The sequence below is a fragment of the Saccostrea echinata genome, unplaced genomic scaffold (genome assembly GCF_033153115.1).
Source record: "Saccostrea echinata isolate AGI-Se365-2 ecotype Australia unplaced genomic scaffold, CSIRO_AGI_Sech_v1 ptg000017l, whole genome shotgun sequence".
NCBI classification, from domain to species: Eukaryota; Metazoa; Mollusca; class Bivalvia; order Ostreida; family Ostreidae; genus Saccostrea; species Saccostrea echinata.
The window spans coordinates 3,696,341-3,715,256 of NW_026889766.1; the positions used below are offsets into that span (position 1 = coordinate 3,696,341).

The window sequence follows — 18,916 nt, forward strand, 5'->3', positions numbered from 1 at the left end:
ATAAATTAAGTATAAAATACTTAATTAAATAAAACAGTATAACGTTGTATGATAGATTGTCCTTATTTACAAAGTGCCCCATGTTCATTTGTTTATAGTGGTGATAGGTTATGTTTGGAGAAAGAAGGGTTCGAGCTTGCAATTTTCACTGAAAAAAGGTTCCTATATTTATTGAATAGACGAAAGATATTGCATGGATCGTGGTAAAGGGAAGGAGGCAATTAAAAGTTTCAAAAAAAAGAACCGGTTGTATCAGCATGAATAAGGGATCTGTGACTTCGTTGAACGGAGAAAAGGAGCCGGAAATTGACGTAATCACTTGTCCACTATGTTTACGTCACTTTACTTCTCCGAAACAGCTGGACTGCCTCCATAACTTCTGCGAGGGATGTTTAACAGCTTACATCACCTCCAGCTCTGAAGAATGTGTACAGGAGGGAAAATTCACCTGCCCGGTTTGTCATATCCCAACCATTGTGCCTGCTCCAAATTCCAGCCATGACTCATGGGCAGGGCAGCTCCCCAACAATAGCTTGATTACGTCCCTTGCGGAGGGAATCCCTTTGAACAACGACACGCAGATCTGCACACCCTGTAAACGAGAGGGAAAGTCAACTGTTGCAAGGCATTGGTGCAGGGACTGTTTTGAACCTTTATGCGACTTCTGTAAGGGAATTCATCGAAAGATTAAGCAAATTAATGGCCATCGAATCATCCCGCTTGAAGAAGTCCGGAACAAGCCTGGCAACCAGAGATTTGAATCAAACACAGACCAAACGTGTACCGTGCATAAAGGTAAGAATGTCGAGTTGTTCTGTCCGGTGCATCGAAAGCTCTGCTGTGTTGTGTGCTTTGCAGCGACTCATCGAGAATGCCCAGGAATCAAAACGATTGACGAGTTATCAGGCGACATCAAGAGCACGGGAGAACTGACTGAAGTTGTAGACGCCATGACAGAAATCATTCAGAGAGCAGACGAACAGATTGCCGAAAAAACACAGACAGCAACAATACTGAACTTCAAATACACGGAACTGACAGAAAAGATAGAGTTATTGACCAAAAAGGCAATCGAAAGACTCGAGGTTCTTCGAGACGAGTCATTAAAAAGGTTCGAAAAGTTTCATTCAAAAGAGTCGAAAAAGATCGAGAATCAAAAGGATGTTCTTCAGAGCTGGAAACTTGCAATGGATCTTGATATGAAATATCTCGAAGCAGTTGCTAAACACGGAAACTCCTCGTTACTATTCATAACATCTGAACGTTTACGTCATCAAATAGGATTTCATCGAGAAATTATGGAAGTAGACAGGGAGAAAGCTGAAGATTTAGATTACAAATTTGAATTTAATGAACAGTTTTTAATAACAGCCGAGAAAATGACATCTCTTGGGAAACTAAAGCTCCTCCGTGCGCAATTTAAGGTTGACAACCATGACAACAAAGAGACTTCACCGGAGCAGCCCGCTCATATCGGAAACATTACGTCACGAGGAGCCGGAACTTACACAGGCATGTCTGGTAAGGTTTCTAACATAGTCAACAATAATCCGGATCCGGTCAGCCTGAAAATGATCAAGGAGAAAGATTATGATGGCTCTATGCCTAATGAAAGGAGGATAGTTTGGTTTACGGGAGGAATGTTCATGTCTGATGGTCTTTATTTTCTCATGGCTGATTACAATAATCACAAACTCAAAAAGTTTAAGAAAGATGTCTATCATCCAGTAATGGAGTTTCCGCTGGAGTCAGCTCCTTGTGACGTCACACCAGCGGGTGATGATGAGATCATAGTAACCCTCCCACACGTTTGTAAGATTGCTCGTTATCGTATTCGAAACGATTCACTGAAATTTCTGGGAGCTGTAACAACATTCTCTGCCCCGGAAGGTGTGGCGTGCATGGCGGACAAGACAGTGGTGTCTTTCGGGGATTGTATCAAAGTTTTTGACGAGGACGGAGGTGAAGTTATTTCAATTCCAACTGAAGAAAGTTTTACTTATACCGCTCCTGTAGTAGTGTCACGTGACAACAAAAGATTTTACCATCGTGATGGCGACGCAATTGTTTGTAGGTCGACCGAGGGAGAAGAATTATTCAGGTAACGTTTATAAAGCTCTATGTCTCCCCTACGAAGGTTTCACTATTCTAATATAGAAAAAAATCCACCTTTTTTGCAAAATAAAGTAAAAATATATTTTTCAGGATATTATTACATAATAACCTCGACCGGATTAGTCAATATGCTTTGAAAATCAGAAAAGTACATTATAGTGGAACGAGTTCAGAATTATATATATATATATATATATATATATATATATATATATATATATATATATATATATATATATATATATATATATATATATATTTTTTTTTTTTTTTTTTTTTTTTAAGTAGAATGGTACCAGTAGGCATTAATTTTAATACTTCATTTGTAAATACAGTGGATTTGAGAATCTAAGTTTTTTCATGTTGATAAAAATTGGGAATATGATTTCATCTATTTAATAGATATCAGGATCGAGCGCTGAGAGAACCGGCAGGTATTGCTTTAGATTTTGAGGAGAACATTTACATCTGTGACTGCAAATCGAACACGATCTTCCAGGTGACGTCAGACGGTACTCGTGGGCGGATCATTCGTTCTTCCCGAGTGTGTGTTGGCAGTCCTATTGGAATAGGGTTCGATAGAACCGGAAGTAGATTGTGGCTAACATCGAATATACGAAGATCCGGACAACTCCTCACCATGTTCTATTTAGTGAATTGATCACTGTGGGTGGATCTAGTATTTATTCTATTTAGTTAATTGATCACAGAGAGTGGATCTAGTATTTTACTAACTGGTCTCTTTAAAAAGAAATTTTATTTATTTATGTTTCATACACAATTCACTGATTTGGGAGTGATAATAGTGTTATTGTCTTTCTATACTCACTACTGTGGTTCACTATGCAACAGTAAGATTTTTTTTAGAATTAACTCTTTTTTTATTTTTTTAAAAGGAGGTGAAAGATTTTGCAAGATAGATTTGCACACGATAAAAATCGATCAGTTGTTTTTCAATGATCAGTGATTTTTAGTGTAATAAATATTTAGAAACATATAACTATGTGTCATCTTTCCACTTTCTTCCTTTTAACGCAACAAATTATCCCCAACTCCCAGAAAAGTCTTAAATCTTATTTCAAAGGAATAAAGTTTAGTCTCGCAGTTTTCACAAGTTGTCGAATATACATTTATCTTCATTATCCGGTGGTTAGAAGAATCAAAGAAAATAATCGTCTAGTACTTTATTTTCACTCATTCCTGTTCAGCAAACACTTTATTTACTTTTGTCTGCGAACTCCTACTTACTAACAAACTCTGCTATTATATTTAACATATTTACATTCAAAGCCATTTAACTCGAATATGAACTAAAGATATTCAAACCATTTTATTGAATAAATTATGCCCATGCCAATTATGTAACAAAGGTGAAAAGACTGTTCATTATAATGACAGTTAATCAACTGAGTATATCAATGACAAGGAATCGTGTTATCAGGAGCTTAGAGACGACAGGCTAGATTTGCATGTTCTAGATTTTGTTTTTTCATGCTTCAGTGAACACAAATAAATGAGCAATCTCCTGATTCAGAATCTATTTTTAAAAATGCTAGATTCCCGTCACGATATATTCAGGTAGTGCGTGATTAGAAATGTAAACATTTTGACAAATAAGTTTAAAAAAATCTGGTACTTAGAAAACTTGGATGTTTGACTTTGCTCGAGCTTTACAGAACACGATTGATTTAAAAAAAAAACGAACTGACCAAATGTCAGTCCTGTCCTATATTGGAGAAGATGTTTTAAGGATAAGCAAATGTTGAAACAGGAAGTTAAGACAAGGGAACGGCGGTAAGTGAAAATTACAACTGCAAGAATATTGTTATTTACATGTAATTATTTCCGCAGACAAGACTGTATTTATCTTATGAGTTTTATGTACAAATTTCGATTGATAATTGCAATTTTATATCCACGTACTGCTTCTTCCTTTAATAGAAATAGGAATGTCAATTTCACTATGATAGACGAGTCGAATAATCGGGGGCTTTAGTCGAGTACTCATTAAAATTATTTTTCTCGTGTCAGTTTAAGGGCCTTCTATACATTACACACTAAAGAATTCTATTTCCGTGGTATTTTATACTGTTTGAGTGATCGATCTACCCTTAGTTCTAAAATTAAATAAATTGAAATCTTTACAGCATATTACTCTATTTGTAATCAATTCAGGTAATTTAAATATTTTTAAGGCCATGGCTAATTACGTGTAACTTAAAAAAAGCAGCAATGATTTTTATTCATCAGTGGTAAAATTAATGTTTGTTGTCATGAAACTTTTTCCCTGGGGGTAAATGGTGAGTTTCCTGTGTTGAAAATGAAACAGATAGACTCGGTATTTCCATTATATGATTTCATTTTCTAATGAATGTCCAAAAACATTTTTCATGAGGTATAGAGGGGCCATAACTTAATTCATGCCCTTTTCAGACTGCTTGTGCATGTACACTCGATATAAGCTACTGTCACATACATCGTACATGCATTTCTCCATACAATGATTTATTTAATACAATTAAATGTCCATACTATACATGTGCCTGAATTAAAAGTCGTCTTAACACAATATTAAATAGTATGACTTGTTATTTTTTTCTCTCCAGACGCGAATAATGACTAATTAGTTTATCACTTGACGGCATTTAAACCTGTCTACTTTTAACTAAAGTACTGACCCGTGATTTGTGTAGAGTTAAACTAAACTTATGATTATCAAAACATGAAAAAGCTTGCTATAAATAATAATTTTGCAATATTTTTTTTGCAAACAACAAATCCAATCATGAAGTTAATTTATACTAAACCTTAAAAAATATCAAAGTTCGTAACATCTTTCTCCCCAGTTTAATGTATATGTATGTTATCATTCTTGTTTTAAAAAAATGAATGAATGAAAAATATAATTTAATTCACTTGAGAGAAGGGCTTATGTTTTAACACTAAAAGACCAGTTGAATAAAAAAAAAACCTCTCAATTTATTATATTGAATTGAGAATTGCTATTAAACCGAGTAAAAATATATTTATTCGCGATAGTTAGATGTGAAAGAACAATGATCGAGTGCTGGAACACTCGTTGACATCCTTACCCAATAGTAATTATGCAAAGTATACATGTATAATATTACACCAAATTACATAGAAATGCAGTCAAGTCTGCTTTCAATGAAAGATTTTACTGCCATTATTTTTTATACGATAATTTCGATACGCAATTGTGTATTGTATCTATTGTTAATCAAGTATTTCTCGACGACTGCATGTAAAACTTGTTTCATATCAAGAAACGCTAAATACTAATCTTTTCATGTATTCCATTATCAGGCCCGGAGGAAGCAATTTCAGTGGAGGGGGGTACAACCATACATTTTCAATTTTCAGTTGGGGGGGGGCACTATCAATTTCCAAAAATTCCTTGACAAGCAATGAAAAAGGGGGTCATCAGGCGTTTTTATTGAGGGAGCACAAGCATATAGTAGCGATATTTTCTATAGTTATCTATATATCGGCAAAATTATTGGGGCACGGCCCCCGTGCCCCCCGAATCCTACGGCCATGCATTATTGCAGTACAATCGGGATTTCAATATGAGTCAGGTATTGATATGGAACACGGCAATTTTTACATTGCAGATCATATGAACAGACACCTAATTAGCTGGTATGGCATGCGCAGAGTGTAGTTCCGGTGATGTTGCAGAATGGACGTGTTTGACATGCAATGTTAGTTTGCATGATAAATGTATACAGTGTCACAGAGGAGACACCGGAGATAAGACTCATACAATCATACCGGGATTTGATGCCTGTGAGGAAAATTCAATGCTGCATTTTTAGTGATGTTTTCAAAATTTTCATTTTGGAAGCTCTAGACCTTTACGAAAAACATCTTTTTTTTAAATTTGAGAACGTTATATTATGTACATATATAGTCTTAACATCGAGTACCTGCCATATTTTCCCAGGAAAAATGGTCAAAGGCCGTGAAGTATTTGTAAACAAATATCACCGTTGTTTACTTACATTAAATACTGCATTCATTACTGTATCTTGTTCTTATATAATGTTAAGAATACATTTATCTATTACGAACTGTCTCTCATTAACTGTAGATTCATGTTTTTCATATCTTAACATCTTAAGGACGGATCAATCTAATTGCAAACAACTATCCTACAATTAGAACTCTTTAGTGTGCGCTGTTTGGGGCTTCCTTAAAAAGATGACTGAACTAAATTCCCTGACACAGTCCCCATGAACTTGGATGTCAAATGCAAGCCACTGTAGACGACACATGAGACCATTAAATACTAGTAGATTACTAATTTAATATTCATATTTCATGCGATTTTAACGAAGTTGATGGTAATTTGATTAATTTATACATGATCTCGTTTCAGTGTTACATAGCCCTGTGGTTTCATCTACTGCATCCAAACCAAGAATCGACAAAATTGTAGTCAGGGGACCCGGTGTGGCTCCAGAGGGTGTTATAGGGGAATTTGACCCTACCTTTTATGTTAACACATACGGGGCTGGACAGGGAAGTCTAGGCGTAAGGATCAGGGGGCCAAAAGGTATAAAGGAAAAAGGGCAATATGATCCAGCTCTGTTGAGCTGTTTGCTCTGTCGTCCTCGAATTCCATCTCCATCGCGTTACATCCTTGAAACATAAGGGATTCTGAGTCATCGTAGCCGTTGGATCCCTGACAAACTTTATTCGATCTTTTACGCGCTGACTGCAGCGATGCCTCTCGGTGAAATTAAATCCTGATTGTTTTTCTTATCATTCCACCAATCACATTAAGCCTTTTGATGTCAAACAACGCGTAACACGTGCATTGAGGTGTCCACTGCTTAGTTCATTTCAACTTTTGGCAGCCCCAATTTGATTGGTGCTTCTCAATATGAGAAGCTGCCCAGAGAAAAATGCCAGGGGTTCCTTGGACACAAGTGCACTCAGGACCCTCGATGTTTTGAGAATGTTGCTCTGTCCCCTCAAAATCTCCCCTACATGTAAATCTCACCTAAATGCTGAGGGAGTGAATGGCCCCTTTAGATATTTAAGATTTTTTATATTCCTTTTATAATATGATATATCCCTTTTCAGCTGCCTTTAAAGTAAAAATGGAACCAGACAAAGAAAAAAGAACTACTATGATCTGTTCTTATGAAGCAGAGGAGGCAGGTGATTACGTCATTACTGTCACGTGGTCTGATATAGAAGTGAGTGGATCACCATTTACAGTTCATTTGGAAAACAAGGAAATGTGAACAGATTTACTCTCAGAGAACCACAGAAAGCAACAGGATTCATTGTATGAAAATACGTGTAAATGTAAAATCAGAAGACAACATGTATGGAAGACAACATAAATATATCTGTTTTATTGTCTCTGTTAAACCATTATAAAACGACAGACTTGTTGAATGTACATTAATAAGTCTGGTCTGTCTGTTCGATTGTATGTATAAATATATATGTGCAATGTAGTTTTTAAACTAATGTTCCTTGTTCATGTTGAGAAGTTACTACATGTAAGTTACTAACTATACACATGTATAGTATTTAAGATTTGCATTTATTTCATGTAGTATTTGTCAACAATTCCTTTTGGTATATCATCAAATTTCTTGTGATGTTATGATTTAAAGTCATGCTGCCATTTACACTTACATAAAGTTTGATGGTTAATTTAACTAACGTGTAAACAGACTGACTGGGACAAAAATGGACAGTCATTAGCCACATTGATTTACTCAGTGTTTTTTTTTTTTTACTTTTTTGTTCTGTTTGTTTGTTTGTTTTTAACAGTAAAATGTAGATCCTGAAAGTATTTTTTTGCTGTCAAAAACCCGCTATACACAAAAACAATTGTTGGGACATTCAGAAAAAATATATTTTATAACGGTGTACAAATAGATTGGGTTTATCTATATATGATTCTACTTAAAGGGCGGAGCTATATGCAAATAAAGTGTTCAATTATTTTATCTTGGCCAATTTATAAAAAAAATGTTAAGCATGTCTAAATTGATTATGAGTAGAAATTGGGTGTTAATTTACTAATGAGTAATGACAGATCACTCTAACTGCATAAACACACCACAGAATCAAACTCTATAGAGGGTTGAAAATTTACCCCATCCCCCCTTTACCCCGACACACGCTTGAGATTTTCCTATTTGACCTTTTTTTGGCTATAGTAATTTTTTTCTTCTCAAGTACATGTACGTTTATTTTTTCATGCCTAATTTTTACGTACGTCCGTCTGTCTGTCCGTCCGTCCGTCTGTAAACTTTTCACATTTTCAACTTCTTCTCAAGAACCACTGGGCCAATTTTAACCAAACTTGGTACAAAGTATCCTTGGGTGAAGGGGAGTTTAAATTGTTAAAATAAAGGGCCAAGTCCCCTTACAAGGGGAGATAATCAAGAAAAGACAAAAATAGGGTGGGGTCATTAAAAAATCTTCTTCTCAAGAACCACTGGGCCAAAAAAGCTGAAACTCGTGTGGAAGCATCCTGGGATAGTGTAGATTTTAAATTGTTAAAATCATGACCCCCAGGGGTAGGGCGGGGCCACAATAGGGAATCCAAGTTTTGCATTGAAATATGTAAGAAAAATCTTTAAAAATCTTCTTCTCAAGAACCACTAGGCCAGAAAAGCTGAAACTTATGTGGAAGCTTCCTGGGGTAGTGGAGATTCTAAATTGTTAAAATCATGACCCCCGGGGGTAGGCGGGGCCACAATAGGGAATCCAAGTTTAACATTGAAATATGTAAGAAAAATCTTTAAAAATCTTCTTCTCAAGAACAACTGGGCCAGAAAAACTGAAACTTATGTGGAAGCATCCTGGGATAATGTATATTTTAAATTGTTAAAATCATGACCCCCGGGGGGTAGGGCGGGGCCACAATAAGTATTACAAGGGGGAAATCTGGTAAAGAACAGCATGGCCAAAGTTACTCAGGTGAGCGATGTGGCCCATGGGCCTCTTGTTTAAAATTAAAATCTGCATATCAAAATTCAAATATTTTTTATTATTATTTTTTCTGAACCCCCTTGAAAAGTATTAACCGATGTTACGTGTTTTTGCTTATGGGCTAATTTATTTAATTGATAGAGATCTTGCATAGAGTTTAGTTGTGTTATATTTATAGGGTATGAGGGTAGAGTGGTAGCTATAGCGTATGAAGGTACAATGGTAGCTATAGCGTATGAGGGTTTAGTGGTAGCTATAGCGTATGACGGTACAGTGGTTGCTATAGTGTATGAAGGTACAGTGGTAGCTATAGAGTATGAGGGTACAGTGGTAGTTATAGAGTATGAGGGTACTGTGGTAGCTAAAGAGTATGAGGGTATAGTGGTAGCTATAGCGTAAGAGAGTACAATGGTAGCTATAGCGTATGAAGGTACAGTGGTAGCTATTGAGTATGATGGTACAGTAGTAGTTATAGAGTATGAGGGTACAGTGATAGCTATAGAGTATGAGGGTACAGTGGTAGCTAAAGAGTATTAGGGTACTGTGTTAGCTATAGAGTATGAGGGTTTAGTGGTAGCTATAGCGTATAAGGGTACAGTGGTAGCTATAGCGTATGAGGGTAAGGTGTTAGTTATAGCGTATGAGGGTACAGTTGTAGCTAAATAGCGTATGAGAATACAGTGATAGCTATAGAGTATGAAGGTACAGTGGTAGCTATAGCGTATGAGGGTACAGTGATAGCTATAGCGTATGAGGGTTCAGTGTTAGCTTTGAGAATGAGAGTACAGTGATAGCTAAAGAGTATGAGGGTACAGTGATTGCTATAAAGTTTGAGTGTACAGTGATAGCTATAGAGTATGATGGTACAGTGGTAGCTGTAGCGTATGAGGGAACAGTGATAGCTATAGAGTATGAGGTACAGTGATAGCTATAGAGTATGAGGTACAGTGATAGCTATAGCGTATGAGGGTACAGTATACACTTATCCACTGGTGGTGAGTGGGATAGCTCTTTTATCAAACCCGCGACAGGAACTATTCCCCGAGGGCTTGCCTGAGGGGAATAGTTCCTGTCAAGGGTTTGATGAAAGAGCTATACCACTCACCACCAGTGGATAAGTGTTTTATTATGCTGATGTGTATCATAATTTCTGAAGGTTGAATTACCTGATGCTACAATTTCATAGGCAAAACACGAAAACTTCAAAAGAATAGTTATAAAAGTTTTGAGCAAGTATTTGGAGTAAGATTATAACACTGCAAGAATGAGCCTGAAATCCTGATGACGTCACAATGCTACTGAAGTCATAATGACATCATCAGTCTATAGACGGATTACAGGAAATCAAAATTGGCGGCAAAAATTGCATGGACATTTTCTGAGGGGTGGATAGCACAAACTATACCCCGGGGTATAGCTTTGCTCTGCGTGGAAATTTTCAGACTATAAAAGATAGTTATTTTACCTTCTTAACTTTATATAGGAAACATTTAACAGAAGTATAATAATGATAGCTATAGAGTATGATGGTACAGTGATAGCTATAGAGTATGGGGGTACAGTGGTTGCTATATAGTGTATGAGAGTACAGTGATAGCTACAGTATATGAGGGTACATTAGTAGCTGTAGCGTATGAGAGTACAGTGATAGCTATAGAGTATGAGAGTACAGTGGTAACTATAGCGTATGAGGGTACAGAGATAGCTATAGAGTATGAGGGTACAGTGGTTGCTATAGAGCATGAGAGTACAGTGATAGATATAGCGTATGAGGGTACAGTGGTAGCTGCAGAAATTTGTAAAAAGAGATGTCCTTAACAATGTTAAGAAAAATCTAAAGACGCACAGCCATAAATTCTGAATGCGTGTAGCTTACTTTATGTGATATTAATGAAGTGAACTTGGTGCATTAGACATAATATACATATCAGTAACTCATACATTGACAGTAAATAAGGATGAATTGATACAAAGAAATATTCATTGCCATTTTTAGAGAAAGGAGGAAGTTTATCAACTGGCTCAAACAAACTTTTTTTTACAGCCTTAAAATTCAATCATGTCATCATGTCCCATGTTCGTCATATTTTATGGAAGATTTTGTTTAGTGGACGTATCTGTTCGTCAGCAGACAAAAGAGGGAACGAAGGACCCAACATGTAGACTAACTTAAACGACTACGCACACTAACTCTCGATTCCTGCATATATTTTACACCCATTTAATTCAATATAAATGGTAAATTAGCTATGAAAACTTTTGAAAAGCAAAGAAGGGTTTAAATTTTTAATTGATTAATAATTTTGTGTCAAAGTGTCAAATAGTTAATTTCTCTTAATTACAACTCTTTTTATAATGAGGTAGAAAAATGTTAACCCTTGAAATCGGGCTTCAGCACTTCGCCGAATTTTCAAATTTTCATGGAAAAGGATAGATGACCCTTAAATCTTTCCGTATCTTAATTAACTTATATTAAATTAAACATATAAGTTGTTTAAGTGTGTGGGTGTTTTAATTTGTAATCTCATTGAAATTGGTAATAAAATGACCCATTTTTTCTGTTTTTTGTCTGTTAACATACATGAAACAACAAATTTAAAAGCTTTGGTATGGATTTGTGAAATCACAATTCATATTACAAGTAAAAAGTTTTGTTTCACTAAGAGAGAGAGAGAGAGGGGGGTTAAAATATTTTCCATTTTCACATTCACTATTTTCACAAGATTTACCAAAATTATAGTCATCTCTCTTTCTCCCAAATAAGTTATGTTTTATGAAAATTAATTCACATAATTATTTAGTATATACATTGTAAATTGAAATAATCATTGAAAAATTAATATGTTAAAACTTTTGAAAATTGACTTGGAGGTAGGAGGCAGTATCGTCCACAGTTATTCTAATCTCCATTATATTTTACACGTAGAAGCTCAAATTCAATGGAACTTGCATAACAGATCCTAAAAACTTCTATTGATTTATATAAATCACGAGGAATAGTATTAAATCGCATCTTCGACCTCCTTAAAATCCGGCAAGCTCAGAAACTAGGTTGTACGAAAGGCCCGAGAAGTTTCGACTGGGATAGCAATTTGATCCGCCCATCGTAGTGGCTTATCATCTGATTAATAAGTGCACAAATCTATCGCATTCAGCTCCGTGTATTAACACAAACAGACCCCTGTCGTGTCTTTTGTTATCTATTTAAATGTCTTTTACAGAATTTAAGCAGTTTTCACGGTCTGTTGAACAATGTATATAAACTTTACCTACTTTAAATCCCCCCTTCGGCGGTCCTCTAATCTAAATATAGCACGTGTCAACGAGAGAAAATTACACCGCCTTTTACAAGCACACGTTGTGACATTGTCGATTTCGTAGTGTATGTAAGTTTTAGCAGGAAGTTACATTTTTAGAGGAAAATGTAACAAACGTGGAACTGTGGTAATTTCTCATGAGGTAAGTTTTAGTGACTTTTGAGCTCCACATGTCGATTTCTTTTGCCTAACCTAGTTGACATATCTACACTCGATCGGGTTTGGTTCTGTACATCGGAAGTACAGCAGTGAATCACCTGGGTTCGGTGCATGTGTATAATCAAAACTAGTGCATGTCACTTTAAAAATGTGGTTTTATACATGCATCTAAATACGGTGATGCATATTTTATATACGTACACTAACTGACTGAAGTACGTCAATTTTCAGTCATCATAATCAGCTGTTGTTTTCTTTTGTTTGTTGATACTTCTTTAAGTGACTGTTGTCATCCTTTAATATATATAAGCCACATGCACACAAACCTGCTATTATACCCCCCCCCCCTTCTGATTGTAAAAGATTTCACGTATTGATTGATATGAATACCTCAAATCCGTGTTGATGTTTTGACCACGATAGGAATACAAACACTTGCTGGCATTTAATCTTAGACATGTTAAGAGTGGCATGTTCTAAATCTTCATTGTTCTTCTAGAGAACGCATTAAGAAATAATAAATAAATGAGAATTAAAGGGAGTTGCCATGAAAACTTTAACATTATAAAATGTCAAACTTTTCATGCATGTCAACAATGTCAAACTTTCATTGCAACTCCCTTTCATTCTCAGTAGTATTCCTAAAATTAATACGTGTACTGATTATTTTAAACAATGTTTCGATTTTTTTTTTTTTTTTGGTATCATTGGTTCTAATACACTTTTATCACGGTGTCCTAATCAGCCCAGACCCCCCCCCCCCCAAAAGAAAGAAAGAAAGGTAGATTTTCTCTGTCATCACTCACACGGACCTACTTACATTCTACTGACCACTATATATATAAGTACAATAGTGATCACGTAAAATTAAACATAGTATGTTACCGGTCCATGTGGCCTCTTGCACAGGTAAATGATTACCTGATAAATTAGCTATAGCGTGTTTTCGTCGTTTCAGGTCAATCCGGTGCTTTCGCAGCCTTGTCTCGTTAATAATGTGTGTTACATAATTTTCAGAACAACAGACTATTTGTATAATAGTCAAGAAAGTTTAAAATTCTGAAACTTTGGCTAACATAATTAACATTTACCAGTCATTTCATTATGAGAACATGTTATGAGCAGAGAATAATTAACAACAACTGTACGTAATATCGTAAAACACTATAGATAACAGAATTTTTTACAAAGATTTTATAGTTATATGTATAAACTTTAAAATATTTTGTAATTTTCAAAAATCGACTATCTTTTTCCAAATTTGTTCAATTTGAATTTTTATATTACAGTATGCAAATTTAAATTTTACACATTCTTAATTTGGTAGAGGACACTCACGTACATGTACGGATGGGAAGCTAGTCGATATTAAGTGGACTTTTTCTATCAGGCAATAATATGTAAACCCCCCCCCCCCCCCACCACCACCACCGTACCACCACAAAAAAGAGAAAAATCGATAAATATTACACAAAAATACACGCACATGTATATCTCACGCTTGAAGTTACACATGTATATAGCCACAAGGAAAATACAGAAAAAAAGTAAAAATAGTAGATTATGCATATTGTGTCAATTTGAAGGTGAATTCCTCTGTAAATAAACTAATTCAACATCATACTGTGAAGCGATGTCAAAATGTTAAAACGTACAGTATATGGTACCGGTACCAGATAGAAGGGTTAATACTTCTGCAACAAATTAATGTCCATTGCATGGTCATATTTATGTACATAATTTTATTTATTAATATATGAATATTATCTATCTTCTCTCTTCTGTCTAAAGTAATCTTCTCTGATGTGCTACAACACAAGGACAAGGAAATATAAAACTTATCTGAAGTGTTGACGCAAGTTTCTATAATAAAAACCAGGAAAAAAGTGTACTCTAGGGGGAAAAAAAATAAGGGATATAATTCCCTGAGTCCAGTCGACTTGGACTTAACTACATGTATTCTAAACTTCTCATTCTTTATTAACTAAGTTGCGCTTTTTTGACAAAAGTTATTAACTTTGTTTAATTACTTGGAGAGAATAGACTGTGACTTGCCCCCCCCCTCCCCCCCCCCCCGCTAGCATCAGTGCATTACTAAGAAAAAATATTATTAAATAAATGTCCAAGATAGAAATAAAGCGGTTAGGAAAAAAACACATGAATCGCGTGAATGTTCCTGAGTTATATATTTTTGTGTGTTTCGTACTAGGTAGGAAGACTACTGCATTAATTAATTCCGTTTATTCATATATAACATTGATTTTGTATGCACATTTTGGTTTTCTGGAGTGATAACAATATAATGACGCATACCTTTCAAGCCCTCGGCAAAACACAGCGTAAAAAAGTACACACAGGTCAAAAGTTACGAAATCTTATTTTCATAGGGATATTTTTAAATTGAAGCACTAGAACCAAATCTACTTTTTGACATTTATAAGGGGCCGACATAAATTTGCATGAAAAAATATATATGAGTATGTAGCTAATTCCTCACTTTTGAAATATTTAAAGATGTACAATTTGAAAATATGTGACCTACTTTCTGTCAACCACATTTTTTTCTGACCGTAAGTAAATACATAAGAAATGCAGTTTTTTTTTTTTGTATTTTATGTTTTAATATCTGGTTTTGAAGTTCATACGAAAGTCAAATAGATGTTCATCAAAATTTCTCTTGTCCTAAATTTTACACTTCAAAAAAAATTAATTTTAATTACAAATTAATTCAGTCTGTTTCGTTGGTTGATTTACGACTTTGTTTATTAGTTCATCAAGGACGGTCTTCTGACGCCATTATACCACTCAATCTGTAACGGGAATAAAAGATTGTAAAATAAAACCCGCAACGAATTCTCTGACTGATCAAATTGAAACAAAGAATATGCATATAAGTTTTATTTGTTTATTTTTTATTTTTTTGTTTTTCTTTTGTTTTTAATCCAAAATGAAACAATATTACATATGAAGCGGTAAGGTAGTTCTAACTCACACAGGTAAGAATTCAAATAAAAACAACTTGATGCGTAATAAACTCCCCCCTTATTATTATTTTTTAACAAAAAGCACTTGGACACCTACATGTACTAACTAATGATTAAATGAATGTTTTCTGTTCATATGACAGTCATTAAAACTGTTACATCATCCTTCTTATATAGACTAAGTTTATTCATAAAAATAAAATTATATCTATAAGTAACGTTACTCTTGAAGAAATCTATGAAAGACTGTAAAATCGTGCATTGCTCATTGCATGCTTATTGAGTTCAGATCGAAACATATAATTTCCCGGTATTTTTTAACTCTGTTGCTCAAAACTCTGATAATCTAACCAAAAAATATTCTAGTTTTCAGGAAACTAAAAGAGGGAACCAACACGATAAACAACACATAGTCCGTATGTAAGACACTTAACACGAGAATAAGGAAATAAGATAAACATCCTGTTTTTGTTTTTTTATACATGTATTTTGCTTATGATAACCCAACCTGGGTACTTTTTACTTGAAATATATATATTAAGTGTACACGAGGGATTACCGCAATTAAAACTGTTACCTCTTCCTGGTAAGCTACTCTCTGGATTTATTTTTGTGGGGGAAATTCGGTCAGAATTTTGGTTCGTATTCGTGTTGAGAAACTTTGCATTGTTTTTTGTCTGTCCGATAAAAATGTAAGATATTTATCGTTTGTTTGTATGACTGGTAAGGATTGCGGACAGACCTAAGAAAAATAAAGGTCTTGTCTGTAATACTTTGACAATGACCGTTATGATTGACTGACGCGTTATCAGGTTATCAACTTATTTGTTTAATGAAGCATTGGCTTTTAAAACTAATAAATGATACAAATCAATTTGTTCTAAGTATTCATTTTAAAGCAAAGTAATTTAAAACCCATATTCTTGTTGATCTTTCAGGGACTACAGGTTCACAGTATGAAAGAGGCTGATAATTTTGAGAAATATGTGACCTGAGGAGAAGGTATAAGAAGATACCAACATGGCGTCAAAACATTCAGAATTTGCGCAAAATAAGGTTTATGTTGACCTGCTGTTTGATTCGATGAAGAGACTCTGGACAACTGGTGACCACTCTGACGTAACAATCGAAGTTGGTGAGAAAACGTTTAAATGTCACAAATGCATCCTAGCTTCGATGTCGCCATATTTTGACGCCATGTTTAGCTCGGGCATGCGCGAAAGCATAAGTGGTCAAGTAACATTTCCGGAAATGGATCCCGATCTCTTTGAAATCGTTTTAGGCTTTATGTATACAGGCAGAGCCGAGGAGGTAATGACGACAGAAAATGCAGTGGAACTGTTACACATTGCGGCAGTGTTACAAATCAAAGCTCTTCAGGGAATCATTGAAGAGTTCCTACATCCACACCTTACTAACGAAAATTGTCTCAAAGTTTGGCGGCTCTCCGTTCTTCACGACTGTCATACTCTGACGGAAAAATCCGTTCAGCTGATAGCTAGGAATTTCCAAGAAATTATTAAGACAGAGGAATTCTGGGACTTAGATGGGCGTGAAGTGGCATCCATCATCAAAGAAGACACGCTTGACATTGATCACGAGGACCAGTTGTGCGACCTCGTCATCAAGTGGATCGAAAGAGACGTAGAAAAACGGAAAGAAAGCTGCGGTATTCTGTTTGAACAGATTCGACTGGCTTTTCTCACGCCGGAGTATTTAGTGAATTTAGAAGAAAAACACGAATTTCTGAAAGAAAATCTAGCATGCATGAAATTTATTAATGATGCAAAGTCGTTCAAACTCTTACCCGCTCGCCAACAGGAGGCCCAAGGAAAGCAGACGTGTTTGCGATTGACTGCCAATCAGGAAGAAGTTCTCGTGTTACTTGGTGGATGTGAATCGACCACGCCTCCATATGTTCGTTCATTGACTGTGATATGCTACAGTTTTTACAGAAAAGAGTGGTTCAATATTGCGCCCCTTCCTTATGATCCAGGAATTGAATTCGCCTCGTGTACGTATCAAAACGACATATACATCAACGGGGGTGGATCAATGCAGAAGTGTTTATTGTGGTATGACAGCAGCAAGAATAAGTGGCTGCAAAATAATTGTATGGCATACGGACGACGCAGACATGCAATAGTCGCCGTCACAGGGGCGCTTTACGCTATCGGTGGCTATGATAACAAGCTGGATGACGGACACCGGATGTTGTCAAGCATTGAGCGCTATATCATCCAGGAGGACGACTGGGAACCGGCGGGAGATCTACCCATCGCCGTCAGTTCCTTCTCTGCAGCCGTAGTAGGCGAGTCTATTTACATATTCGGAGGGGAGAAAAACGACCGGAAGGACACAGCGTTCATTCAATGTTACGAAACTCGTACTCGACAGGCAACGAAAGTGGACGCAAAGATCCCCATGGCGTGTAAACTTACAAAATCTATCACTTGTGACAAACGCATTTTTCTCATTTTCTTCGATGGTCGGGTTGTTGAATTTGTTAAAGACAGAAAAGACACGACGAAAAAGCCATTCTGTCGGACGGTTGGTCGCCTCACGGCATTTCAACGCATTCATTTCGGTGTCATACAACATCGTGGTAACGTTATAGTCTTGGGTGGAGAGATTGATAACGCTACTCTCTGCAGTGACCTCATTATGTTTGACCCATCAACCACCGGATGTACGAAACTAAGGGACACACTTCCCAAACCGAGGCTCATTGATGGTTGCGTGAAAGTAGCCATTCAGAAGAAATACCTGCAAACGCTTAAAGAGGATTCCCCCAAATCGTCACGAAGATGACGTTAGCATAAACCCTTGTTGGAGAAAACGTAATGCACCTATTAAATCTAGTGATTTTTACTACACTTGCTTTAAATGAACTATACATTAATCAGTGTTTGTCAGTTCGGTGTGAGGCAAGTTTAAGCATACATATACTTGTATCATCGTCAAACTGAAAGTCCAGATTACCAGTAAAATTGTTAAGAATCAGAGTAGACACTGACTTCGGGAAAGAACAGTCAAAGTGACCATACCATCTCCACATTAGAGTACACAAGTTCTCCCTTTACCGTCACCTCGACCGTTCTTTCCTTGTACTCTCACTTGAATAACGTCACCTCGACTGTTCTCTTCTTGTACTCTCACTTGAATAACGTCACCTCGACTGTTCTTTCCTTGTACTCTCACTTGAATACTGTATAGGGGATTAATTTCACGGGTTGTAATTTTCACGGTTTTCTCTCCTCTGACACGATCGCGGTTTGTTGAATTCGCGGAATCGGTATTTAATAAAAATTACCTCCCTTGTCTATATCCGTTTAATCCAGAACGACATTAATC

General features: G+C 35.9%; 3 protein-coding genes across 3 annotated transcripts; all 3 read left to right on the forward strand.

The window, feature by feature from the left end:
* Positions 1-257: 257 nt before the first annotated feature.
* Positions 258-3,000, forward strand: LOC133189337 (uncharacterized). The gene is made up of 2 exons (XM_061324725.1): positions 258-2,101; positions 2,518-3,000. Exons 1-2 carry the CDS (start codon positions 258-260, stop codon positions 2,774-2,776), a joined length of 2,103 nt encoding a protein of 700 aa, XP_061180709.1. The 3' UTR covers positions 2,777-3,000.
* A 701-nt stretch (positions 3,001-3,701) lies between these two features.
* On the forward strand, positions 3,702-7,951 carry LOC133189151 (filamin-C-like). Its single transcript, XM_061324557.1, has 4 exons — positions 3,702-3,909; positions 5,751-5,925; positions 6,518-6,694; positions 7,228-7,951. Exons 2-4 carry the CDS (start codon positions 5,781-5,783, stop codon positions 7,389-7,391), a joined length of 486 nt encoding a protein of 161 aa, XP_061180541.1. The 5' UTR covers positions 3,702-3,909; positions 5,751-5,780; the 3' UTR covers positions 7,392-7,951.
* A 4,526-nt stretch (positions 7,952-12,477) lies between these two features.
* Positions 12,478-18,709, forward strand: LOC133189150 (kelch-like protein 24). Its single transcript, XM_061324556.1, has 2 exons — positions 12,478-12,561; positions 16,501-18,709. The coding sequence occupies exon 2, from the start codon at positions 16,583-16,585 to the stop codon at positions 18,371-18,373; it is 1,791 nt and encodes a 596-aa protein (XP_061180540.1). The 5' UTR covers positions 12,478-12,561; positions 16,501-16,582; the 3' UTR covers positions 18,374-18,709.
* The last annotated feature ends 207 nt before the right edge of the window (positions 18,710-18,916 follow it).

Excerpts from the sequence above, each read along its gene's own strand:
- LOC133189151 (XM_061324557.1), top strand. The coding sequence starts at position 5,781 with ATGGCATGCGCAGAGTGTAGTTCCGGTGATGTTGCAGAATGGACGTGT. Across the intron at positions 5,926-6,517 it reads CATACCGGGATTTGATGCCT|TGTTACATAGCCCTGTGGTT; the intron begins GTGAGGAAAATT and ends ATCTCGTTTCAG. Across the intron at positions 6,695-7,227 it reads AAGGATCAGGGGGCCAAAAG|CTGCCTTTAAAGTAAAAATG; the intron begins GTATAAAGGAAA and ends ATCCCTTTTCAG.
- LOC133189150 (XM_061324556.1), top strand. The coding sequence starts at position 16,583 with ATGGCGTCAAAACATTCAGAATTTGCGCAAAATAAGGTTTATGTTGAC.
- LOC133189337 (XM_061324725.1), top strand. The coding sequence starts at position 258 with ATGAATAAGGGATCTGTGACTTCGTTGAACGGAGAAAAGGAGCCGGAA. Across the intron at positions 2,102-2,517 it reads GAGGGAGAAGAATTATTCAG|ATATCAGGATCGAGCGCTGA; the intron begins GTAACGTTTATA and ends TCTATTTAATAG.